The sequence below is a fragment of the Jaculus jaculus genome, chromosome 13, assembly GCF_020740685.1.
Source record: "Jaculus jaculus isolate mJacJac1 chromosome 13, mJacJac1.mat.Y.cur, whole genome shotgun sequence".
Taxonomy (NCBI): domain Eukaryota; kingdom Metazoa; phylum Chordata; class Mammalia; order Rodentia; family Dipodidae; genus Jaculus; species Jaculus jaculus.
In genome coordinates, this window is record NC_059114.1 from 3,545,034 (window position 1) to 3,570,927 (window position 25,894).

Here is a 25,894-nt window from a genome sequence, read left to right on the forward strand (position 1 = left end):
TCCAGCCACTGTGGAAATCAGTGTGGAGATTCCTGAGACAGCTAAAAGTAGATCTACCATATGACCCAGCTATAGCACTGTTTCTTTTTTAATATTTGTTTTTATTTATTTGACAGAGAAAGAGGGAGAGAGAAAGACACACATAGAGAGAATGGGTGCACCAGGGCCTCAAGCCACTGCAAAGGAACTCCAGATGCATGTGCCACCTTGTGCACCTGCCTAAACTGGGTCTTGGGCAATCAAACCTGGGTCCTTTGGCTTTGCAGGGTAAGCCATCCCTCCAGCCCTTCTTGTAGCATTTTCAGAGCCATTTGTGTGGGGATGATCAGCTATATTATAGATTTTTTTCTGTAACCTGATGAAAAGGGGGTGGGATGGGGCAGGGGGGCTCACGAGTTAGGTACTGAAGGACAGAGTGGAGAGTCGAGAGGCTTTATTACTTGCCTGTGTGAGGCTCAAGGGGATCATTTCCACAGCCTGGACCCTGACCTCCAGTTGCTTAGAGCTTACATCAGGCACCTTGCCATCATCATCCTGGACTCTTTATTGGAGGGTTTGAAATCCCAGTCTGTACCACCTGAGTCATGCTCAGGGGGTTTCTTTGCACTAAGTAAAATCACAGAATCTGAAAGCCGTTTTGCTTGGGAAAGCCTGCTGATTGCAAAACAGGGGCAGGACCTTGGAGCAGGGGGCTTCAGGGGCCTTAACATTTTCTGGTTTAGAATCTCCCCTGACATTTCTACGTCCGTCCTCATGTATAATATACTTACAGTCATTTCCAATAGGGAGAATTAGAATAATGAAGTTTGGTATTTGCTAAGGTAGTGGACCTTGCTTCTGGAAGATTCTAAGGCAAATATCTTTTCTGGGTGACCACTGACAATTTGCATCCAAAGCTTTGAGTCAGGCTTGGCCACTTACATTTGTAATCCCAGCACTTGGGAGGCAGGAGGATCACTGTGAGCCAGCCTGGGACTACATAGTGAATTCCAGGTCAGCCTGGGCTAGAGTAACATCCTATCTCAAACACACCAAAAAATAAATAAATAACTAGAAAATTTTTAAAAAGAAAAGGAAAAAGAAAGTTTTAAAAGTATAAAGTATTACTGTTTAATCTTTAATCTAGAAGTTCCATTGCTTATTTTAGTTTTTTTATGAGGTTCGATTCCCCCCCACCCGCCCCTGCCCCAGGCTGTCTTTGAACTCCTGAGCTCAAGTGATCTTTCTATCTCAGCCTCAAGAATAGCTAGGATTACAAGTGCTCAGCTAATTCCATGATTTTCTATGAAGGGATTCAGAAAACCTAGAAATGTTTACTGGCTTTAGGAATGCATTTTACATACTTCATTGTTTATAGAAAAAAAGACTATTGAATCATCGAAATTTGTGCTGTTGAAAATGTACAAAGTGCCTATTGTATGAAAGTACAAAGTATATAAAATCTTTGAAGGAAGCCAGGTATGGTGCATGCCATTAATCCCAGCACTCAGGAGGCAGAAGTAGGATCATTGTGAGTTTGAGGCTAGCCTGGAGCTACAGAGTGAGTTCCAAGTCAGCCTGGGCTAAAGTTAGACCCTACCTCGAAAAACAAAGCAAAACAACGATAACAACAAAATCGACAGTGATATTTCCCCCTTAAGCATCCCATAAATGAACAAAATTACGGCACTGTTAATGTACAGAAAATCTGAAAGATTTGCTTCAGTTATGTCTCCTTTTGATCTGGTTTAATGGTGGGCAGAAAGGAGGATTTACAAAAGGTGAGCTAGCTCTTTGTAATCATTTATTAACGAAGGCCCAAAAGTGAGACATGGCACAGTAGCTCAGATGTGGAGCATTTGTCTAGAAAGTTTGAGGCCTTGACTTCTAGGTTCTAAGTTCCAAACTGAGTGATCTCTGATCTGACAACTACAGAAAACATACCTGCAGCGGAGCAAGGTGGAAATGACCTCCTTGTTGCAATGAGGGAGACAGAACATCTTGGTGAGTCTTTAGTTGGTTCATCATGTCTGTGATTGGGTAGCCAGTAACATGTGTGTAGTTTTCCTTCCTCTTCCTTCAGTCATGTTTTCACCCATCTCTAAAGAGCCTTACAAGGATGGTTTTCTGAATCTCCTTCTCAAAGCAGTATGTCTTAGGGTGATTGAAGGGTGCACATATTTTCATTTTCTGGGCCTGGACAGGTCTCCCTCTCCTTCAGCTGGAAAAAATAAATAAATAAAAAAAAAGGAAAAGTAGGCAAAGGAGGTATGTGCTGTGCTGGACACGTTCATTTTTTTTTTTTTCACTCTATCTCAGGGTGGCCTTGAACTCATTGTGATCCTATTACCGAGTGCTGGGATTAAAAGCATACGCCACCACGCCCAGATGTTTTTTTTTTTTTTTCCTTTTTTTTTTGGACACGTCCATTTTTATCTTTTTGACTCAGAACTTCCATTCCGGCCGGGCTTGGTGGTGTGGTGCTGTGATCCTCGTACTTCGGAGGTGGAGGCAAGAGGGGCAGGAGTTGAGAAACACCCTCCATTACACAGTGAGCTCCAGGGTGGCCAGGGATACATGAGAAGACCCCGCATTAAACAGGCAGACACACAGAATATCCAACCAAACAAATAGGATTTTGGGAAATCTAATCTGCAAAACAAAAATCCAGATGTTCAAAATGAAGACCTTGAGAGAATTTGAGAGATTCAACATATCCCAAGACCTCATTTCACTATTTAATTTTCTTTTTCTTTTTCTTTTTTCAAATTTTTATTAACAACTTCGTGATTATAAAAAATATCTCATGGTAATAGCCTCCGTCCTCCCATGTGGTTTATTTATTTATTTATTTATTTATTTTGAGGTAGGGTATCGCTTTAGCCAAGGATGACCTGGAATTAATTTCACTTTCGGCATGTGTTCATCTGGTTTCAGCCTTCCCAAGGAACTTTGAGAACGGTCGTGTCTGTTTTTCCTTTCTTTCTAGGAGATGGCCGTGCAATTTTGTAGGGGAGGAGACAAAGAAAATAAGTAACCACGAAGGGATTCGAACCCTCAATCTTCTGATCCGAAGTCAGACGCCTTATCCGTTAGGCCACGTGGTCACAGGTACCCAATCTTGCTGGAAGCCTTACAAAGTTAAAACGTCTTTCCTCTCGTCTTGAGCTTTTGCCACCCCACCAAATAAAAATAATAACAAAATCCGTATTTCTGCTTTGGTATCTCGGTACTGTAATATACGCCTGGTGTTCATGTGTCTCGAGTACCTGGAGCTTTGCGTACACTGTATTTGCATCGAGGGGTATTGTTTTTCAAGGTAAGGTCTCCCTCTCGCCCCGGCTGACCGGGAACTCAGGTCACCCCGGCCGGCGGAAGGACATTTTTTAATAAGCTTCCTCGGCTCGCCAGTTGACTGACCGGGAACTCGGCCGGGATCGCGCGCGGGGAGGGCAGCCGGAGCGTCCAGCGTGGATGCCCGCCTCGGGCATCTCGGGGTTCGCGCCCCTCGGCCCTCCGGGCTCCGAGCCTTACAGCATGAAGTCGGAGCACCCACCGCTGTGCGTCCCTGTCTGTTGGGCACAGAGAATAGGCTTGTTTCTCTCTTCAGGATCAGAAAGGTCTACGGCCATTGATATTTTTGGATTAAACTTCCATGTACTAAGAAGTGAAGAAACATCAGATAGCCATAGCAAGCATTAAAAAAAAAAAAACCTTAAGATTATTACTATTTTTCACTCTTAATTTATGAATCAAAAAAAAAAAAAACACGATGCAGAAACTTAGCTGTCTTCGACAGTGCTTGTCAGTAAACTTCTGGGGCCGGATTTTCTTTTCCTTTTTGTATGTATTTAAAGAGAGAGCTTTGATATGTGAACACATACATTGTACATAGTAACTTGTGAATAAAAGTTGGGCTCGTCCGGGATTTGAACCCGGGACCTCTCGCACCCTAAGCGAGAATCATACCCCTAGACCAACGAGCCAGACTGGTGAGCCTGACTTTATCTGAGCTCCCTGTGACCTTCTTGTTGTAGGAAGGTTTTTGTCAGCAGTCTAACATTTCCTTCATTTTCCCAAATCCCGAACCCTGGGAGTGATGGTCTTTGCATCTTATTTGTGATGATCCTGGCTTTTCTTGCAGAAAAAGCTTGCAGAAGGAGCGCAGCTTGGGATCTTTCCTGTCTTCACAACAAAATCTGGCAATGGTTGGAGTTCAGTGAGAACATGCTGAACTTCTTGTCTTGTATTTGTTTTGGAATTCCACAGTCTTTAATGGGAACTTATTTCACACAAGTAGAGTTTTCACTTCTGCAGATACTGTGACTGTAGAACTGAGCTTTCTCTTTCTTCCTGGAGGTAGAGAGATTGCGTGGAAAACAACTTAGACATGTAAGTGGTACTTTGTGTTATGGGTGGCCTAACGGCCGTGGGTCATATTGGTGTAAGTGGTGAGAAATGGTGGATTTCCAGAACAAGAGGTGGTCTGAACTCAGCCACTTTTCTCTCAGACTCGTCCCCACACAGCTTTCCTTACCTGCCTACTCTATATCACACCAAATAATAATTACAAATTCTTGACTGTCATGAGGCCCAAAATTAGCTTCTTATACCTAAAATGCTTTTCTTGGTTGTCTAGCAAACACTCACTCAAGTTTTAGGTTGAAAAGGAGCTATCTTTCCTGAAGTTGACAAAGGCCGCAGCTGTTCTATTCAATCTTTGCTCTTGAATCAGTGCTGTGAGGATGAGCCTGGGTCACACCGAGAAGTCAAACATTGGACTGTTCACCAGTTATTGGCTAGCCATGCTATGTTACACTCCTGAGGCCGTGGGTCGCCATGAGCAGGATTATCAACGTATTTAAAGTAAATATAAAGACCCAGGACTACCATCTTGTCTAGTGAAGGGCCCTGGCTGGAGATAGGGTAGCTAGGTGACCAGCTTGAAGTCCATTATTTGAGCAGGTTGCTTGGTTAGCACAGTCTTTGTTGAAGAGGAGCCTCTATATCATCTTGGAAGAGGAGGCAAGGAAGCCTTCTCCTGTGTATATCTTTGTCCTGTACTTTTCATTTCCTGTAACACATCTTAAACTGTGAATACATGTCGACTTAGGTCAGTCCTGTTCCCAAATCAGCTAACTAGGGGTTGGTTATGGGGCTACAATAATCTATTTCTCTTATTCCCACTGCACTTAGTGTAGAAATTTAAACATATGTATACAAATATGGTTAAGACTGGAAATACTTGTTGAAAAGTGTGTCTCAAATGTAGGCTATTTCATGTGTTTCTTTGAAATTTTAGGACTGCATCTAACCACGGATTTTTCCCGAGAGGAATGTAAGATGGTGAACGCATAGCTTAACAAACAAGCCTAGAGAATAGCTCTGTAAGAGATTTTACAAGAGGGTTAGAGACAAGTGCTAGTGTGGGAAGCACAGTCTTTCTCAGGTTAGAGTTGTTCCCCAGCTGCACATCTGCTTCAAACTACTCCCTATTGCCAAGATTTAGGCTTGAAGTTGCAAAGAATATGGTCGACTGTCCATGGTAGTGAGGCTTTCTGAGTTATCTAACAAAGAAAATAAAACATAAGCTGGAGAGATGGCTCAGTGGTTAAAATTTAATAGCCTGTGTTTGATTCCCTACTACCCACCAGCGCAGGGTGACCTGGAAGTCACTATGAAGTCTCATGGTGACCTCAAACTCATGGCGATCTTCCTACCTCTGCCTCCCAAGTGCTGGGATTAAAGGCGTTGAAATTTTTGAAATCTTTATTTTTTTCCTCTCCTTCCTTTTTTCTTTCCTTTTGTTCTCTTCTGTCCTCTTCTCTCCCCTTCCCTCTCCTCTGCTCCCCTTTCCTTTTCTTTTGCTTGCCTGCCTGCCTCCTTCCTTCCTTCCTTCCTTCCTTCCTTCCTTCCTTCCTTCCTTCCTTCCTTCCTTCCTTCTTCCCTCCCTCCCTCCCTTCCTCCCTCCCTCCCTCCCTCCCTCCCCCCCCTCCCTCCTTCCTTCCTTCCTTCCTCTCTTTCTTTTTTAGAACTGTGTCTTAGGCATGAAACAGATTTGGCCGCCAAGGCAGGTATTAAGCAAGGATGAACAAATAACTTCCATGTGTTCTGCCCCTGACCAAGCTAACACCATCACCAACAAGGTGTATCTTTGCGCATTGTCTTTTATTATTATTTAGTTTGTTTCCTTAATGTGAAGCCCATCTGACTTCTCAGAAATTGGAAAGAGGAAGAAAAAAAAAAAAAAAAAAAAAACACTCGCATAGCAGAGGATGGTTTCGATCCATCGACCTCTGGGTTATGGGCCCAGCACGCTTCCGCTGCGCCACTCTGCTCGCTCCTGCGACGGTTTGTCAATCAGTCTGTTAAGTGAACAAGGGAGGCGACGTTCTCACCTTTAAGCCGTTTTTGCCCCAAAGGGTGTCATTTGTTTGGAATACCGTTGCTAGAATAACAAGAGAGCTGGGAGCAGCAGACATTACCACGCTAGCAAGGTTCCCAGTGCGGATGCAGCGGCTGGCTCCACATCTGAACGGGGTTTACACACTTTACAGAGGAAAAGGAAAACCAGCCTGGTTCCGAACGGGTCTTCCGCGCGGCGGGGAGCCAGGACCGAGTCACCAGCCAGGTTTCTGATTTTCCCGCCAGTCTCCCTGTGGCGTTCGTGGGTCTGGGCATAGTGCTCCGCGAGGACAGCGAATTGCGGAAGTGGACACCGCTGGACATGGTCCCTAGCCGAGGTGGCCGCAGCTTCGTCCATGCGCATCGCATCGTGCAAGGCGGCGCGCGCCAGTCGTCAGAAGCTCATTTCTGCCCGCCGACCCTCGTGCACATCAGCAAGCCGGAAAACCCCCTCCGAGGACCGAAGGAGACAAAACTCCCATCCTCCGCGGAGATCGAGCATGGAGAGCGCGAGGCTGGTCGTTGGTGACGTCACCTGGGCCACGCCAGGGGGCGGGGTCGGAGCGCCCTCACTTGGGTCTTCAATTAGGTCCGCACGCTGGGCATAAAAAGGGAGTGCAGGACCATCTGAGTCGCTGGCTCGAGTCTTGTAAACCAGCAGTTGTCATGTCTGGTCGCGGCAAAGGCGGGAAGGGCCTTGGCAAGGGCGGCGCCAAGCGGCACCGCAAGGTCCTGCGCGACAACATCCAGGGCATCACCAAGCCCGCCATCCGGCGCCTGGCCCGCCGCGGCGGTGTCAAGCGCATCTCGGGTCTCATCTACGAGGAGACCCGCGGCGTGCTGAAGGTCTTCCTGGAGAACGTGATCCGCGACGCCGTCACGTACACGGAGCACGCCAAGCGCAAGACGGTCACGGCCATGGACGTGGTGTACGCGCTCAAGCGCCAGGGCCGCACGCTCTACGGCTTCGGCGGCTGAGCACCCCGCGCCCTCCCCCGCCACCAACAAAGGCCCTTTTCAGGGCCGCCCACCGATCTCTTGGAGAAGAGCTGCCACTTGGTCTTACCTGGTCTTGTTCCCACGTCAGACACGATCTGGGCATCTCCTTTTCTGCGCCTGGAGGGCGTCGTGAACCCTGCGGGTGACCTTGGCCTCGGGAGCTCCCTGGGTCTTTACGACTTTGGCCAAATAATGAGGCTACCTGTCTGAAGGCGCACGACGTTAGTTTGCGTTCGGGAGGTAGAGGTCAGATATCGAATTCGAGTCCACCCCCTGCGGCTATTAAAAGCTCTAAGTCAGCTTGGGCTAGCGTGTGATCTTTAACCTCGACTCCCATCCCCCCCGTACAAAATACTAAAGTTTAGAGATTGGGGTCAACCTTGCTTAGCATCTACATGGCAGCGGGAGGGACCAAAGCTAATGGTTGCCCACCCGCTCACCTACTGGCGCCTTTCTCCTCCCTCATGTTAGCCCAATAAACACTATACAAGCACCCGTACCTCGATAAGTAGGATGGCAGCGGTTGTATGAAGGCTGCAAGACGTTTTAAGCGTCTATTGCTGAGAATTCAGTGTTCCCTACACCTCGTCTCCTAGCTGAAACCAAGTTTCCTGAGATTTAGGCTCAGGTTCTATCAACATCCCGATTGTGTCAGTTCAGGCTTGATTTGTTGAGACATCACTCTCCAAAAGAAATATTTACAAAGCTGTAGCTGGAAATGGGAGAACATCCTCAAGCAGCTGGCTCCTGTGCTGCAGTTCTTCCTCTGCTGGTGAGAGGCTTCAGTCGAACTCCTGGGCGAGGGGCTCCTCCCAAGTTATTAATAAATGTTATGAGGTGGGTGACATATAAGGTGATGTTTTTCTTTCCAAATCATGGTGGCCCGATCTCCTTTTAGGTAATTTCCTCGAATGAAAGGAAAGTCACAAAGGTCCGGGAAAACAACGCAAGTGATGCTGAAAATGCTTTTTGGGCCTTTGAAGCATGCAGAACCTTCGTCAGTGCCCTTGTGTGGGAAAAAGCCCCAGTGCCTTCATTTCTATGGTAGTAGAAACAACCTATCTGCACCTTTGGGAATGTTTAACCGCAAAGGAGCGTTCTAAGCGCCAGGGGACACAATTGCTAGATATCACTCTGCTTTAACTTGGTTTATGTAACTCCTTGCCTACCCAATGCAATTATAAAAGAAAAGTGACATGATTCTGTGTTAGGAAAGAGAACCAAGGGTTTGCTCTGCACGTGGATTCACAAATTATAGTTTTATAGTGTTTTGTCTGATGCCTTCTTTTCTCCATTTCTTCTTTTTTTCTTTTTTTTGCTAGGTAGGGTAGGGTCTCAGGGATTCATTCTCTGATCCAGACTGACCTGGAATTCGCTATGTAGTCTCAGGGTGGCCTCGAACTCACGGTGATCCTCCTACCTCTACCTCCCCCGTGCTGGGGTTAAAGGTATGTGCCAACACGACTGGCTTTGTGAAAATATTTTATTTTATAGATAGAGAGGTAGAAAGAGGCAGACATATAGAGAGAGCGAAAATGGGCACATCAGGCACTCTAGCCACAGCAAACGAACTCCAGACGCATGTGCCACTTTCTACATCTGGCTTACATATAGGGTCTGGGAAATCGAACCAAGCTCCTTAGCCTTTGCAGGCTCGTGCCTTAACTTTAACTATTAAGCATCTCTGTATCCTTAAAATATTTTTACTTGAGAGATAGAAAAAAGAGGCAGTTTTTGAGGTAGGGTCTTCCAAACTTTAGCCCAGGCTAATCGGGAATTCACTCATGGCGATTTTCCTACCCCTGCTTCCCAAGTACTGGCACAAAAGACATGACACTACACCTGACGCTGAAGTGACTTTTCTCTTTGTATATTTTTAATGAGGGGAAGTTTGGGCATACCAGGGCCTCTTGCTTCTGCAAAATCTACATGCATGCACCACTTTTGTATCTGGCTTTAAGTGGGTACTGAGCCATCTCCTCAGCCAGTTTAGTTATTCATTCAAGGTAGGGTCTCCCTCTAGTTCAGCCTGACCTGGAGTTCACTGTATTCGCAGGGTGGCGTTGAACTTACAGCGATTCTCCTACTTCAGTCTTTCAAGTTGAACCACCACACCTGGCTTTATCTTATTGTGTGCAGGGTTTTATGTAGTCCAGGCTGGTTTTAACCTCTGATCCTACCTTCACCTTCCCTGTGCTTTGATTACCGGTGTATGAGCGCCACACCTGGGCTGCTGTATCTTTTATCAGTTTTTAACATAACGCTAAAGCGGGCGCGGTGGTACAAACCCTTAATCCTAGCAACCAAAGGACTAAGCTACTAAGAACAAAATGCAAAACCAGCCTGAGACTACATAAGTGAATTCCAGGTCATCCTGAGCTAGTGAATCCCTACCTCGAAAAGCCAAAATATATTCATAATGCTTCGTCCTGTATACCCTGGCTACATACCATGACCCAATATTCCCTAGTTACCTGTTTTTTGGTTAAAACCACTTGCCTGTAAATGCCTTCAGAACCCACGAAGAGCACCTAGTACAAGCAGAAGTCGAATGCTACAGTCCCTTTTTAAAAGAGAAAGTGGGTGGCTCTTAAAAGAGCCTTTGTGTTTATGGAGGCCGCCTTCGGCGCCTGCGACGTCTACTTAGAGCTGGTGTACTTGGTGACGGCCTTGGTGCCCTCGGACACGGCGTGCTTGGCCAGCTCCCCGGGCAGCAGCAGGCGCACGGCCGTCTGGATCTCCCGCGACGTGATGGTCGAGCGCTTGTTATAGTGCGCCAGGCGCGACGCCTCGCCCGCGATGCGCTCGAAGATGTCGTTCACGAACGAGTTCATGATGCCCATGGCCTTCGACGAGATGCCCGTGTCGGGGTGCACCTGCTTCAGCACCTTGTACACGTACACCGAGTAGCTCTCCTTGCGGCTGCGCTTGCGCTTCTTGCCGTCCTTCTTCTGCGCCTTCGTCACCGCCTTCTTCGAGCCCTTCTTTGGGGCCGGCGCCGACTTCGCTGGATCCGGCATGCTGAAGGTTCCGAGTGACACTAAGCGCACCGCTACGGGGTTCTCCCTTATATATGGAGCGCATTCAAATAAGGCTCCGAATCTGTCTCGGCGGATTGGCGAACTCACGCGATAGCTTTGCCCAATCGTGACGCGCGTCTGGCGAGGATGCGTTCCATTGGTTGATACGAAAGTGTCACGCCAGCCAATCGCGCGGCTCGGTTTTCGCGCCCCGCGGACACTATAAAGGCGGTGCGCTTGGCTGTGGGTTTTATAGATCGGGCTTTAGCAAAAGCTTTGGAGTCATGTCTGGACGTGGCAAACAGGGCGGCAAGGCGCGCGCTAAGGCCAAAACGCGCTCCTCTCGGGCCGGCCTGCAGTTCCCGGTGGGCCGCGTGCACCGGCTGCTCCGCAAGGGCAACTACGCCGAGCGGGTGGGCGCCGGCGCCCCGGTGTACCTGGCGGCCGTGCTCGAGTACCTGACGGCCGAGATCCTGGAGCTGGCGGGCAACGCGGCCCGCGACAACAAGAAGACGCGCATCATCCCGCGCCACCTGCAGCTGGCCATCCGTAACGACGAGGAGCTCAACAAGCTGCTGGGCAAAGTGACGATCGCGCAGGGCGGCGTGCTGCCCAACATCCAGGCCGTGCTGCTGCCCAAGAAGACCGAGAGCCACCACAAGGCCAAGGGCAAGTGAGAGCCAACCCGCTACCCACGACAGCGAACAACCAAAGGCTCTTTTCAGAGCCACCCACAGTTTCATATGAGAACTTGTAACATGACACCGTGAAAAGTTGGCAGTTGGAAAGTTTGCTTTACCCAGGCAAATAATTGAGGCATAATAAAGTTACTCATTACTGGTTTAAGAATGCGTACTGATAAGGTTTAGGTTTGTAGTGTGTTTTAAATGGGCTTAACCTTCGCCCCAGTGTTATCAAGTATGGAATAGAGCAAAGGAAAGCATGTGAAGTGTGGAAGTGTCTTCGAGGAAAGATTGTTATTTTTAGGACTGCTTGACAGTGGTTGGAAGAAGCTGGTCTTTATGCGGTCCACACACGATGTTCCCCGGTCAAAATCTCTCCTTTCCCTCTGGCTCTCCGATTACCAACCTGCACTTGGCATTCATTAGTTGAGCTATATAATAGGAAGGGAATGACAAAAAATAAAAATAAAAATAGGGGAGACTAAACCGGGCATGGCGGTGACTGCCTTTCGGAGGCAGAGGTATAAAGGTCGCCTTGAGATTGAGACCACCCTGATCATACATAGTTACAAGTCAGCCTGCTCCACCTCAAAACAACAAAAAGTAGGGGAGACTAGTTGGAAAGAAGGGATTCAGAGGAAAGGATTTAGGGGAGGGAAAACGCTGGCAGTGGAAGGGGAATTTATGGTATAATATGTTTTTGTATGGAGGTTAGTACTTTTAAAAAAATGTAAAGAAAAGTTCTTAGCTGAAAAAAGACTCCACTGTTTGCAACATTCAGAAGCCAATATTTGCTAGTTATTTTTGGGCGAGGATGTTTGTGCATTTAGCTGCAGAGTGGACCTGAAAAGCTTCAGTGAAGCGTCTAACCAAAAAAAAGCACATCACACAAGTCTTTCCTAACCTGTGGCCTCCACTACACATTTCAAAGTCAAGATTGCAGTTTCCTAAGTTTCCACGTGGTTGGTTTCAAGACATTACTGATTTAGAAATATGGATAAATTCCAAAACCCAGACTGCAACACAAGATGGTAATTAAAGGGGTGAAAGGCTCAGGAATTCACCAATCATTTTGTTGAGTCTTCAGCCAATGGTTTTTTTGCGCGGGACTTTTAAAAAGCAGAATGGCCAATCAGCATTGCTCTAAGTATATAAAAACCCGCTTCTCAGACGACTGAGGTATCTGTTTTACTTTTGCTGGTACTATGGCTCGCACAAAGCAGACGGCCCGCAAATCCACGGGCGGCAAGGCCCCGCGCAAGCAGCTGGCCACCAAGGCGGCCCGCAAGAGCGCGCCGGCCACGGGCGGCGTGAAGAAGCCGCACCGCTACCGGCCCGGCACCGTGGCGCTGCGCGAGATCCGCCGCTACCAGAAGTCCACCGAGCTGCTGATCCGCAAGCTGCCGTTCCAGCGGCTGGTGCGCGAGATCGCGCAGGACTTCAAGACGGACCTGCGCTTCCAGAGCTCGGCCGTGATGGCGCTGCAGGAGGCGAGCGAGGCCTACCTGGTGGGGCTGTTCGAGGACACCAACCTGTGCGCCATCCACGCCAAGAGGGTCACCATCATGCCCAAGGACATCCAGCTGGCGCGCCGCATCCGCGGGGAGAGGGCTTAAAGTCGTTCCAATCTGTTTTAAAAGGCTCTTTTAAGAGCCACCCACCTTCCTATAAGTGGCTGTAATGCATTTTGCTAAGCTTCTCGTTTTGGGATGTTGGGCTCAATGGCATGTTGATAGCGAATGTAAGTTCGGTTGTGAAGTCTTAACAGCCTGTGTTCAATTCTCTAGTACCCATCCATTGACTGTCACAACTATTCACTACGTCTCTTTCGTAGAGAAAGAGCTCCAGGGCCTCCAGCCTCTGCAAATGAACTCCAGACACAAGATACACTCTTTTTGCCTTTGCACGGGTCTCTGAGAATGGAATTAGAGCCTTTAGGCTTTACAAGGTAAACCCCTTAACGAATGAACACCCCCTTCACTCAAATAGGGCTAGGGTCTCGCTCTAACTAGGCTGACCTGGATTTCACTATGTAGTTTTGCCTCAAAGTCTTCATCCTTCCAAATGCTGGGATTGGGATTAAAGTTATGGGCCACCACACCCAGCCCATTTACTAATTTATTAATAAGTTTATTAATTCATTTATTGATTTCTGTGCAAGTAAACAAAGATAAAGAGTCAGAGGGGGAGAACAAATTCTGGATGCATGCACCTCTTTGTGCATCTGGTTTTACATGGATACTAGGAAATCAAATCCGTGTTTTTAGGTTTTGTAGGGAAGCACCTCTGCCACTGAGCCATCTCTCCAGCTCCAACTTTACTTTTTTTTTTTTTTTTTTCTCACTCTAGTCCAGGAAGATCGAGAATTTGCTAGGCAGGCGCAGGGTGGTCTCGAACTCATGCGCTCCTCTTACATCTGCCTCCCAAGTGCTGGGATCAAAGGTGTGCACAGCTGCCCAATTTCTCTCTTAATTCCTGCCTTTTCTATTCATCATCTAGCACACTACATGAATTTACTAATCCAGTTTATTTCCCCCTATTTAGAGAGAATATATTCCAGGAGTGCAAGAATTTTGTTTTCTTCTCCAGATGCAGTTCCTGTGCAGATACATTACAAAGTTTCAACAAATATACTTGGATGTTTAAAAATATTTTCATTTATTTGAATGAGAGACACACAGAGAGTTGGTATGGGTGTGTCAGGGCCTCCTGTTACTGTAAATGAACTCTAACTGCATGTGCCACTCTGCATCTGGTTTTATGTGGGTACTGGGGAATTGATCCTGGATAATCAGGCTTTGCAAGCAAGTGCCCTTAACAACTGAGGCATCTTTCCAACCCTGTACTTGGATTTAATACATTTCAAATGTATTCAGTGTTAAATGTTACTTGTTGCAGGAGCAATGCAGTCATATATTTAATGCCATATATTCAATGTTTCTAGCTTATATTAGTTTAGATAGGATGTAATCAATGTATCTATAAGAGACATAAATGTACCTAGGATTTAAAGTGAAGCAATAGGTGTTGCACTTGCCTCCTCTGAAACCGAAGCAGGGGAGAGTCCTCTGATGGTAGTTAAGAACTCCGTGACTCTGAGCCTTTGGAAAATATATAACTACCTTATCTCAGGAGACAGCTGCCTGTACTTAATCTTATTTGACAGAACCCTACACTTATATGTAAATCTCTCCCCTCTCCAAGTGGGAGAATTCAGACAAAGGATTGTAGAAAGTATATAAATCCAGCACAACCTGAGTTCAGGGCCTCCGTCAGGTTTTTGGCATGAGCCAGCAAAGGTCCATGCGTGAACAGAAGCTTTCTCCTCTCTGAAGTGGATTTTGCCTGATTATTCTCATTGACTCATTAATTGCTATAAGAAATAGAATTAGGTTTTAAAATAGTAGATCCAGCCAGGTGTGATGACCAGTACCTGAAATTGTAGCATGTAGGAGGTGGTGGCAGGAGAATCAGTAATGCATAATTGTTTACATAGTAAGTTCAAGGCCATCCTGGGCTATTTAACATTCTATCTCTAAAATGAAATAAGATAAAATAAAGGGGGAAAAAAAGTAAAATAAAACAGTGGGTGGCATATTATAATAGAGACAACATATTATTAGCTTGATAAAAAGTCAATGGTATGGAGTGGCACAGAGAAGAGATATTTGCCAATGTTGATGATATTCAAGATGGAGAAGAGGTAAGTAGGTTCTATTGATTTTTTTTTTTTTCGAGGTAGGGTCTCACTGTACCTCAGGCTGATCTGGAGTTCACTACGTGGTCTCAGGGTGGCCTTGAGCTCGTGATAATACTCCTACCTCTTCCTCCCGGGTGCTGGGATTAAAGGTGTGTGTTACCACGCCCAGCATTATTGAATTCTTAAATAAGGCACAAAGTGGCACATGTGTCTGGAGTTTATTTAAGGTGGCAAGAAGCCCTGGTGTGTCTATTCTCTCCCTCTTTGCTTGCACATAATTAAAAAAGAAAAAGAGGGTAAAAGGAAAAGAGAGTTTTTGTTTTGTGATGGAAGAGGAGTCCTGGAAAAAAATGGTTGGCGAGCCAGCATTCTGAAGCAGGGATTTACACAATAGGAATGAAATTAACGCATCTGTGCCTGCATTAGGCATCAATTTGGGCTGAACTCTATTGGTTACGTTTAAATGTATACAGGGAACTTGGTTGATTTGTGGGCCATGAGGAAAGTATAGACTCAGAAAGAGCCATCAATGGGAAAAAGACAAACAAAACAAACCCAAAAGAGAAAGACCTAGGAAGTGAAGACCCTGAGCCAGGACATCTTGGTGAGTCAGATTTAGACTGGAACTGGAGTTGCCTTCTAGTCTGCCAGGGAAGGTTGGCATTTACAGTCCTTGGACCTGTGTTCCTAACTAGCTATCTACAGAACAATCTGTCTCCATGAGTCCATAGACATAGAGAATAATTTTTGATTCTGGCCTAGTCTCATAGGCACGAACTAACCCTTGACGTTTTTTATTTCTCTGACTGGGTGGTGGTGGGGCTCAGGACGGGAGCTCAGGCTTCCCTAGTTTCTTGTGCTTAGCTGGCTTTCAGTCACTTCATTCTGTAGGTCACGTCGCTGATCACTGACTCTGATGTGGATCATGATTCTAAAATGTCCATGTGAAGCAGTGGAGGACTGCCCACTCTTTGGCCTGTGCAGATATTTCATGAGGATGGGGGGACCTTGTGATGGCTGGAGACTGAAAACTAATCACATCATGTTAACTACACTATTTCCCCGACAGGAGAACCATAATTACCATGAATTTTAAGTTTTTGTAGACCACTGATGATGTCAGTTCTAATCACCCTTCCTTATCCCTCAGAACACCCTGCTTCTTGAGAGCTCCTTTGGAGGTTCTAGCAGTGGTGGTGTTGGTGGGGGGAGGGAAGTGGACGACAACGTAGCCACTTTGACAGAACTTCCCTCCTATATTGGGGAAGGACGCACATGGAGGGGTGAGGGAGGAAGGGGACGTCTGCCTAGCCAGCCACATCCGCGGTATCAACCCTGGTGATCAAAGGGGTGACAGGTGTTGTAGCCAGATCGCCCTCACATCCCACCTTAGTTCTTAAAAAAAAAAAAAAATTACTAAAAACGCACGAAAGCAGAAATCCAGAAGCTGCTGACAGCATGATATTTAAGTAAAATTAAAACACACCCACCTCAAGGAACTTTGCGGAAGAGGGGTTATGGGAAGGCTGTAAGTGCCACAGTGGAAAAGAATGTTCAGCGGCATTGTTCCCTCCACCCCAGACTGCTGCTCTCACCTCTTGTAACCCAAAACCCCATGGTGAATACCAGCAGTTCTGAGGAGGGCCCTCAGGGGAATGGAGGGAGGGAGGGAAATGATGGTATATGATGGATGCATAGTTTCTAGTTCATAAAAAGAAAAATTAAGAACAAAACATTTTCTACGTAAGAATAAGTATAGAAAGTGATTGTTTTCAACGTAGCTTTTCGATGAAACACCCCTCACCCCCTCCACCCTCCAGACTGCTTCCTTTCTAAACCCAGGCAACACCTCTTTGTGTTTACAGCATGTACACACTTGCTTTTTTCCCCCCTCCCGAAAATTATCACTTTGCCAAGAGTTCTTTTTGGCCTCATAGCCCACGGTTTATAACTCTCAGCCCACATATATATATATATATGTCCCCCCTACCCCCCGTTTTTCGAGGTAGCCTCTCGTTACAGCTCAGGCTGACCTGGAATTCACAATGTACTCTCAGGGTGGTCTTGAACTCACGGCGATCCTCCTACCTCTGCCACCCAAGTGCTAGGATTAAAGGCGTGCACCACCATGCCCGGGTAAAATGATATTTCTTAAGGTAAGAAATTTAAAAGAATATAAACGGCAAAACTGGGCGTGGAGGCGCACGCCTTTAATCTAAGCCCTGGAGAGGCAGAAGGATCCCAGATGGATCAAGACACAGTTGATATGCATGAGGTTTCAGTCCTGCGCTCATTAGCGAAACACGGTTTACAAAAAAAGGAGAAAACTGACCTGAACCAAGCACGCTGATTATTTCGCAGTGCCCCCAAATTACTAATGATGTGTGTTTCATACGCGTCACTTCTTAAACAGAAATGCAGTAGTGGAGTGACTTAAAGGCCTTAACACATAGTACACGGTATGAAAAAAAAAACAAACCCAAAAAAATATTGTACAGGGTAAGAACTAGAGATTGAAAATGGCATATCTTGATAGGGTACACATGAACACCTAGCAGCCAATTAAAAAAGGGCGTTTACTTCGTCACTTCCTGGCGCATAGTTTGAATAGTCGGACCAATCAGGAGGACTTTGCATTTATAAATACGATCGCGTAAGCGTTCCTGCTCTGGTTTCGGTTTCCCGTTAACTATGGCTCGTACAAAGCAGACGGCGCGCAAGTCCACGGGCGGCAAGGCCCCGCGCAAGCAGCTGGCCACCAAGGCGGCCCGCAAGAGCGCGCCGGCCACGGGCGGCGTGAAGAAGCCGCACCGCTACCGGCCCGGCACCGTCGCGCTGCGCGAGATCCGCCGCTACCAGAAGTCCACCGAGCTGCTGATCCGCAAGCTGCCGTTCCAGCGGCTGGTGCGCGAGATCGCGCAGGACTTCAAGACGGACCTGCGCTTCCAGAGCTCGGCCGTGATGGCGCTGCAGGAGGCGAGCGAGGCCTACCTGGTGGGGCTGTTTGAGGACACCAACCTGTGCGCCATCCACGCCAAGAGGGTCACCATCATGCCCAAGGACATCCAGCTGGCGCGCCGCATCCGCGGGGAGAGGGCCTGAGTGCTCATGGGGATGCTCAGACAAACCAACGGCTCTTTTCAGAGCCACCTCCAATATCTTGCAAAGGTGTTGTTCCACTTGATAATTTTTTTGTAAAAATTCTTGTACTTCAGTTAGCTACTGTCTTACTGAATTTGAGGACTTAATACAAGCAGTTGTAGAAACGATCTTCGAAGGGTCTAGAATATTGCCTGTTCACACGACTTTTTTAGCTGGTATTGCTGAGCGGTTACTGGAAGTCTATTCCAGATAGTGTTTACAATAAAATTTTCGGAGCATTCCTTTGATTGCAATGCCTCATTGTGCCACTCTTTGAGATGTGAAACATGGGATTGTGTCCCTCTTCTTCAGTTGACAGAAAAAGTGGGAGAGAGAATGGGTGCTCCTCCAGCCACTGCCAATGAACTCCAGATGCATGCACCCTCTTTTGCATTTAGCGCATGTGCTCCCTGAAGAACTGAACCGGGTTCCTTTGGGTTTGCAGGCAAACACCTTACTCTGTTCCACGTACATGCTACAATTTCTTTAGCCATTCATTATTGGCCACTGTTTTTTTTTTTTTTTTTCAAATTCAGACATCGCACCTCAGCTTCCCAAGCATTACATTTGGTTCACTTTTTGGAACGTTAATTTGCATCACAAAAATTAAAGTCCCAATTATTACATTTCAAAAACGTTTCATATTTTGGGCGTGGTGGTGCTGATTGGGAAGGCCGCTGTGAGTTTGAGGCCGGTCTGCGAGTAGAGTTCCAGGGCAGCCTGGGCTACCTGACCCTATTAAAAAAAAAAAAAAAGGAATGTTTGAAATATATCAAATTCCTGCATTAGTGCATATTGTGTTTCTAGTACATTAACACATCCCTTACATTGCTATTGCTTATTAGCAGAGAAACGTTACATAAAAGTCATATACACAAATAATACTAAAAGTGCAATCAGGGATAAACATAGAAATGTTAAAATGTATTGTCTATAATACCTGAATTCCTTGTTTAAATGTGGATTGATTAGGCAGATGATTTGACCAAAAAGCAAATTTTTTATTTATTTAATTTTTATTGACATTTTCCATGATTACAAAAAAAAAAATCACATGGTAATACCCTCCCTCTCCCCCCACACATGTCCCTTTGACATTCCATTCTCCATCATATCGCAAATTTAATTTTGGCGGGCTTTAGACTTAAAGAAAAATAAATACTTAAACCCATTTCCGCCTTTAGCGTCCCGCCCATAGTGGGGTGGAACCTCCCTCCTCCGCCATTCTTGTTCTCACTCAGGTCCGCTAGTTTCCTATAAGAACAGAGGGACATCGTGCTGTTAGGTGCAGTTGGTTTTTGCTCTTGTTGGCAGCATGTCTGGTCGTGGCAAGGGCGGTAAGGGCCTTGGCAAGGGCGGCGCCAAGCGGCACCGCAAGGTCCTGCGCGACAACATCCAGGGCATCACCAAGCCCGCCATCCGGCGCCTGGCCCGCCGCGGCGGTGTCAAGCGCATCTCGGGTCTCATCTACGAGGAGACCCGCGGCGTGCTGAAGGTCTTCCTGGAGAACGTGATCCGCGACGCCGTCACGTACACGGAGCACGCCAAGCGCAAGACGGTCACGGCCATGGACGTGGTGTACGCGCTCAAGCGCCAGGGCCGCACGCTCTACGGCTTCGGCGGCTGAGGACCCCGCGCCCGCCCCCGCCACCAACAAAGGCCCTTTTCAGGGCCGCCACTTTTTCACACAAAAGGCTGAGCTCTAAAAGCACTTGTCTGTATAATAGTTAAGCTTTGACACTGTTTAAGTTCACCTGCAAAATGCAGCTATATTCTATTTGCTGTTTGGAGGTAGGGAACCTTTCCTTTCTCCAGGTTTCTTAACCTGTAGTGGGGTTCAGTTAATGGTACTTATGTTCGCTTATGCAGAGATTCTCACGTTGCCAGTTTTATTCGCACCATTGGACTCACCGGTTTTTAGCTTCTCGGGCTTCCCTGTTACGGATTTTGGTAGACGAATTAAGGTTCACAACGTCGTGAATTCATAGGTAAGCACATTGTGTCAAACGTTTAAAGTGTCATAAGACATCAAATGACTTGTGTACAGTCACTTTGTTAAGGCCTGAAACTGGGTTTTCTGACAAGACTGTAGACCGGAAGTTTGGGGACCTAGCACAAGGACAATGCCTGATTGTAAGGATAAAGTCACTGTGCTGCTGGGCAAAGAACAGCCAGCAGTGTACACCACTTCCAGGACCTCTAGTGTGTGGCAGTTTGTCTCATCACACCTTTCTTCGATCCTCTTGGCATCCTGTTGCAAGATTGTTTTTTCTTCCGTCATTTTCTTCTATCTCTTTTTCTTGTTTTGCTTTCTGATTAGCGTCTCCCTGTAGCCTATCTGACTTCGGGTTTACTACATAGTCTCAGGGTGGCCTTGAACTCACACCCATACTACCTCCATCTCTCCAGTGCTGGGATTTAAGGGGTGCACTTCTGTGCCTGCCTTGCTACAAAATTGTTTGCACGTTATCCTGGGCCTACTCAGGCACTCCCAGAATCAACTCCCAATCTATAAATCTTCAATTCATCATGAATGCCTTGTCGGATGTGAGGAGGCGCTTTGATACAGTCTGCAAGGTACAAGACCTGGGGCCTTCACAAAACAGCTAAACGACCTGAAGCACACCAGCTGTTTATCAGAGAATTGCTATTGCTCCCTCCCCCCCACCCCCCCACCCCCCGAGGTAAGGTCTTGCTCTAGCTCAGGATGAACTGGAATTCACTATGTAGTTTCAGGGTGGCCTTGAACTAACGGCGATCCTCCCACCTCTACCTCTGGAGGTCTGGGATTAAAGGCGTGTGCCACAACGCCCGACTTTCCCCCTCACATCCCTGCTGTTTATTGCTTTGTTAAAAACACTGCAAGTCTTCATTTACTAGCTGACTGCCATTGTGAGGGTAGAGGTGAGCTGTGTTCTTTATTACTATTATTTATAATATATTTTATTTATTTGAGAGAAAGACAGAGAGAATGGGCATGCCAGGGCCTCCAGCCACTGCAAACGAATTCCAAATGAATGTAGCCCCTTGTGCATCTGGTTTACTTGGGGTCCTGGAGAGTCGAACCGTGATCCTTTTTCTTTGCTGGCAGACTCCTTAACTGCTAAGCCATCTCTCCAGTCCATGAGCTGCATTCTTATATTTCTTTCTTTTTCATATATATTATTTGGGAGAGAGTAAAAAAAATTCAGGGCCTCCTGCCACTGCAAAGAAACTCCAGATTCATGCACCACTTTGTACATCTGGAGTTGCATGAGTGCTAGGGAATCACACACAGGTCAGTCTAGTTTGCAAACAAGAGCCATCTCTCCACTTTCCAACAATAGGACAGTTTTTTTAAAATTTATTTCTTTGCAAGCAGAGAGAGATCTTAGAGAGACAGAGAAAGATAGAGAAAGAGAATGGGAGTGCCAGGGCTAAATCTGCAGCAAACGAATTCCAGATGCATATGCCACTTTGTTCATGTGGCTCTATCTGGTTACTGGGGGATGGAACCCTGGTCATTAGGCTTTGCAGGCAAGTGCCTTGACTGCTGAACCATCTCTACAGCCATGCAGCTGCCCTGTTGAGACAGCTTTAGATCTGGCCTGAGGGCCAGGCACTCATATTCTGTCTCTCTAGCTGCCTTTTTCTCCTCTCTCTCTCTCTCTCTCGCTCTCAAATAAAGTCTTCCAGATTGGCATAGGTCTTTTAAGTATGAGATAGGTTAGTGAAGCATAGATCACATACCCATTTTGTAGCTGAAAGGCCAGGGAAGTTCAGAGTGTGGCAGCTGGTTAGTGAGGGCAATTCTCTAAGAACAGTGTAGTGGAAATATCTGATCAACATCTTTCACATCTCTTGCATGCCCCCAACCCAGCAAAGACGAACTAGCAAAGACAAGCCTTGAAACTGATATTTCATGGCACGATATGCTTACATATTATCTGAGATGTTATTTTGATACTTCGTATTTGTAACATTCCATTGAATGATTGAATTAGGGCATATGTGTGTGTGTGTGTGTGTGTGTGTGTGTGTGTACATATAGCCACTGCAAAAGAACTCCAGACGCATGTGCCATGTCCCCAGCCCATATTCTCTTTATTGTTCATGATGCTTGTCATTGGATGAATTCTTTTCATTGCCCACTAATTTTTTGTCATTTGAGTTTTAATAATTCTGTTGGTAGATGGTTGGCAGTCACCACATTGGCTCATTCATTGCATGGAGATTTATGTAGGGAAATAGACCTGCCAATTTTGTAGGTCCCAAGGGTTCTAAACTGAAGACATTGTCCAAGGCTGTAAGGATTTTGAGAATCTTCGACTATTCTTAGTAAGTGTGCCATAATTCCAGTTAGAAATAGAAATCTGAGGTCTGCCTAGGGATCTATCTGGGCTGCTGCACTTTGTAGACTGAGGTAATGATTGATCATAAAGGCTTACTGAGGGAAACTGGAAGGAACCTCCCAAGAAGCTCAGCGCTATTTGTTGAAGACACAGCACACAGATAACCACCACCAAGCATTCTGAGTGTGAAGTCGTTCAGTGCATACAGCTGCGGAACCATGGCTAAGGGATGAAGTCGTGGAGGCTGGCAGTGTCAGATGAAACACAGGAATGAGGTCTTAGTTTGCAAACACTGGGGGACCTAGTAAAAGTCTCGAGTATTATTTTTTGATGAAAACTCCCTATTTTACTATAACCTGTACAATGCAAAAGATGGATCAAAGTTGGAGGTTCTGTGTCTTTGGACAGCAACATCTTAAGGTCCAGAGCCTCTCCCAGCCTTTTATTTTTTTAATTTGTTTGAGAGCGACAGAAGGAGAGAAAGAGGCAGATAAGAGAATGGACGCCTCATGGCCTCCAGCCACTGCAAAAACTAAAAGCGTGGGCATCCTTGTGCATCTGGCTAACGTGAGTCCTGGGTAATCAAGCCTCGAACCGGGTTCCTTAGGCCTCAAAAGCAAGCGTTTAACCGCTAAGCCATTTCTCCAGGCCTTCCAAGCCCTTTTGTATTTGCAGGTTAGGACTTCTAGCCGGACTTGCCGGATTCAAGAGTGACAAATCTTAAAAACGGGAACGGGGAATAGTCACATTAACTCTATGCAATGTGACTTGTTATCTCCTAGCTCGCCCTATCTTACTAACACCTTGAGTAGAACAGAGAAGCGCAAAGCTCTTCAAATGGACATGTGGGCGGCCCTGAAAAGGGCCTTTGTTGGTGGTGGGGGAGGGCGCGGGGTGCTCAGCCGCCGAAGCCGTAGAGCGTGCGGCCCTGGCGCTTGAGCGCGTACACCACGTCCATGGCCGTGACCGTCTTGCGCTTGGCGTGCTCCGTGTACGTGACGGCGTCGCGGATCACGTTCTCCAGGAAGACCTTCAGCACGCCGCGGGTCTCCTCGTAGATGAGGCCCGAGATGCGCTTGACGCCGCCGCGGCGGGCCAGGCGCCGGATGGCGGGCTTGGTGATGCCCTGGATGTTGTCGCGCAGGACCTTGCGGTGCCGCTTGGCGCCGCCCTTGCCCAGGCCCTTCCCGCCCTTGCCGCGACCAGACATTGCTGAAAGTTTGCGAAGCTGACAGTGCCCAAATGCCACTAGTCTCCCTCGGTGGCCAGTTTATATAGGCAGCTGGCGGACCTTATAGGAAACTGCAGGGCGCGGGCGGGAAGGAGCGTGGAGTCCCGCCTCCTCCGCTGCGCTTCCTGTTAGAGGGGCGGGAGGAGAAGGTCCTTTACCTATCCATTGTTTCTTCACTGCTCACTACACATTTCACTCCCGACTTTGACCTTTTCTGTGGTATAGAGTTTATTAAACAAAACTTTTTTTTTGAGGCAGGGTCTCATTTCAGCCTCTGTTGTCCTTGAAGTCATTATGTGCCTCCAGATGACCTAAAATCGTTGGTGACATTAATTATTTTTTTTTCCTGCTTCTGTCTCTGAGGTGGTGGGACTCCATGTGCGAGCTGACATGCCTGTCAAGAGAGGTTAATACCTGAGAATCTACTTTGTGTTTATCAGAGACATTTCCATGCTGAATGTATTCATTTCTTGGAATTAGAAAGAAGGTAGTTGGAATTGACTTTAGTACACCAAATTAAGATGAGTTCCTCTCCTATGCTTTTCCTTTCCATAAAGACATCAATTTTGAATCATTAATTTACTTAGTCCATTCTTTTAAAAATTCAAGATCGGCTGGGTGTGGTGGCACACACCTTTAGTCCTAGCACTTGGGAGACAGTGGTCGCAGGATTGTGGGGAGTTCAAGGCCAGCCTGAGACTATACAGTGTATTCCAGGTCAGCCTGGGCTAGAGAGAAACACCATCTCGAAAAAAAAAAATACATTCAAGATCCACTATATATCAAAAGTGTTTTGCAAATTAATTTACAAATATCATCACCTTTTTAAGTAATTCTTTTCAATATTTTATTTGTCATTTACTTATTTATTAACACAGAGAGAGACAGAGAGAGAGGGAGATAATGGACACACCAGGACATTTAGACACTGCAAATGAATTCCAGATGCATGCACCACCTTGTATACCTGGCTTTGCACCAGTACTTGGGAATCCAACTGGGATCCTTATTCTTTTCATGTACGTGCCTTAACTGCTGAGCCATCTATCCATCTTGACCCTTTCTTTTTCTTTTGTGAAAAGTTCCAACTCTAGTTAAAGAAAGAGACAACTAAACTCAGGGTGAGAGTCAAGCTTATTCCCAGTTGCTGCATAGGGCCTAAGTGAAGCAACCATGTCCCAGTAGATGTACTGAATTTCAATCTCTACCGCAAATATAGTAAATTTTAACAAGACCTTTATGTTCCTCCAAATTTGAAAATCATTTTAAATCTGTGTTCTATTATTATTAGTTACTGGCTCACTTAAGTGGAAATTCCAATGAAAAGTTAAGTTCATCCATTTACTCTCACTTTCCCCCTCACTTTAGCGGTAAAAATCATACGGGACTGGAGGCTACCTATTGGACAGTGAACATGAGAAACAATCCTGTGCTCTCTGAAAGTTCCACTGGACTGTGTTGTGCTAAGGAATTTCTTACAATATTTGTTTTCACGGTAGGCTCTTGCCCAGGCTGACATGGAAGTAGTCTCGGGCTGGCCTCAAACTTACAGAGATACTCCCAACTTATATTGAGTGCTGGAGTCCAATGTGCTACCACACCCCAAGGGTTTTCTTTTGAGGAGTGAATAGTTTAGATTGGGAAAGGGAGGAAACGCGACTCATGTATGACAGGGGGCCTGACTAAGGGGTGGGAAGATTTAGCATACTTCTGAGGCATTATAAAGGTTAACCAACTCCAAGTGCACAAAATATTACAGATGGCAGAGAGACATGTCAAAAAAAAATTCATGTTTGAAAGTACTAATGGTCTTTGTAATGAACACAACAAAGTTGGGCTTGGACAGTGTCCTTATGCAACATCACTTGATAGCAGCAAGATGGAACTGGCTTGATTTTCCACAGATCTTCTGAATATATTTGATTTATAACAAAGTTCTATCTTGTATGATTGATTTGAAATTTTCTCTTTTTGATGTTTATTCTACATGGTTCCTCTTTTCCCCTGGAGAATTTCAGTCACTGGATTTTAGACAGTATAAGACCAGCTCCTGTGGAGTCGTTTACTGAGAAGTAAGCATCTCTTAGTTACTATTGAATCCCATGCTGGTGTGTATACGGAGGTAAGGCAAAAGGGAGAGAAGTTGAGGCTTTACGTTGGACGGCTGTCACTCAGTTTTGGGCCCAGTTGTATCAGCTCCATCTCATTGCTAGCTACAACAGTTGAAAGTTTTGATGTGATTCCTGTTGGTTTGAATGTCCACACATTCGGGTCTCAGATTTCATTTGTGAAAGGCTATGTTACACATGTTAAAAAGCATTGTGCCAATTCTGAAAATTCATGAAGTGAATTGTTTCCTTTTAAATACTATTGATGTTTGCAATGTGAAAAGTTGATATATTTTA

At 46.3% G+C, this 25,894-nt stretch overlaps 5 protein-coding genes and 3 non-coding genes across 8 annotated transcripts; 3 read left to right on the plus strand and 5 right to left on the minus strand.

Annotated features, from left to right (window-relative positions):
* Positions 1-3,013: 3,013 nt before the first annotated feature.
* Positions 3,014-3,086, minus strand: Trnar-ucg. The gene has a single exon. It is a non-coding gene; the product is annotated as a tRNA-Arg (tRNA).
* Positions 3,087-3,893: 807 nt separating this feature from the next.
* On the minus strand, positions 3,894-3,965 carry Trnap-agg. Its single transcript has one exon. It is a non-coding gene; the product is annotated as a tRNA-Pro (tRNA).
* A 2,280-nt stretch (positions 3,966-6,245) lies between these two features.
* Positions 6,246-6,317, minus strand: Trnam-cau. Its single transcript has one exon. It is a non-coding gene; the product is annotated as a tRNA-Met (tRNA).
* A 733-nt stretch (positions 6,318-7,050) lies between these two features.
* Positions 7,051-19,555, plus strand: LOC101617181. The gene is given in 3 exon segments (XM_045132200.1): positions 7,051-7,340; positions 17,411-17,810; positions 19,219-19,555. Coding segments are annotated over 3 exon segments (1,026 nt in total). The 3' UTR covers position 19,555.
* On the minus strand, positions 10,018-10,403 carry LOC123454101 (histone H2B type 1-H). Its single transcript, XM_045132226.1, has one exon. The coding sequence runs from the start codon at positions 10,401-10,403 to the stop codon at positions 10,023-10,025; it is 381 nt and encodes a 126-aa protein (XP_044988161.1). The 3' UTR covers positions 10,018-10,022.
* LOC101617478 (histone H2A type 1) lies at positions 10,688-11,252 on the plus strand. Its single transcript, XM_004670834.3, has one exon. The coding sequence runs from the start codon at positions 10,688-10,690 to the stop codon at positions 11,078-11,080; it is 393 nt and encodes a 130-aa protein (XP_004670891.1). The 3' UTR covers positions 11,081-11,252.
* On the plus strand, positions 12,292-12,702 carry LOC123454085 (histone H3). The gene has a single exon (XM_045132206.1). It carries the CDS (start codon positions 12,292-12,294, stop codon positions 12,700-12,702), a length of 411 nt encoding a protein of 136 aa, XP_044988141.1.
* A 3,601-nt stretch (positions 19,556-23,156) lies between the features above and the next one.
* On the minus strand, positions 23,157-23,471 carry LOC123454110 (histone H4). The gene has a single exon (XM_045132239.1). The coding sequence runs from the start codon at positions 23,466-23,468 to the stop codon at positions 23,157-23,159; it is 312 nt and encodes a 103-aa protein (XP_044988174.1). The 5' UTR covers positions 23,469-23,471.
* Positions 23,472-25,894: the final 2,423 nt, after the last annotated feature.

Bases quoted from the DNA above. Each gene is read 5' to 3' on its own strand.
- LOC123454101 (XM_045132226.1), bottom strand. From the start codon at position 10,403: ATGCCGGATCCAGCGAAGTCGGCGCCGGCCCCAAAGAAGGGCTCGAAG.
- LOC101617478 (XM_004670834.3), top strand. From the start codon at position 10,688: ATGTCTGGACGTGGCAAACAGGGCGGCAAGGCGCGCGCTAAGGCCAAA.
- LOC123454085 (XM_045132206.1), top strand. From the start codon at position 12,292: ATGGCTCGCACAAAGCAGACGGCCCGCAAATCCACGGGCGGCAAGGCC.
- LOC123454110 (XM_045132239.1), bottom strand. From the start codon at position 23,468: ATGTCTGGTCGCGGCAAGGGCGGGAAGGGCCTGGGCAAGGGCGGCGCC.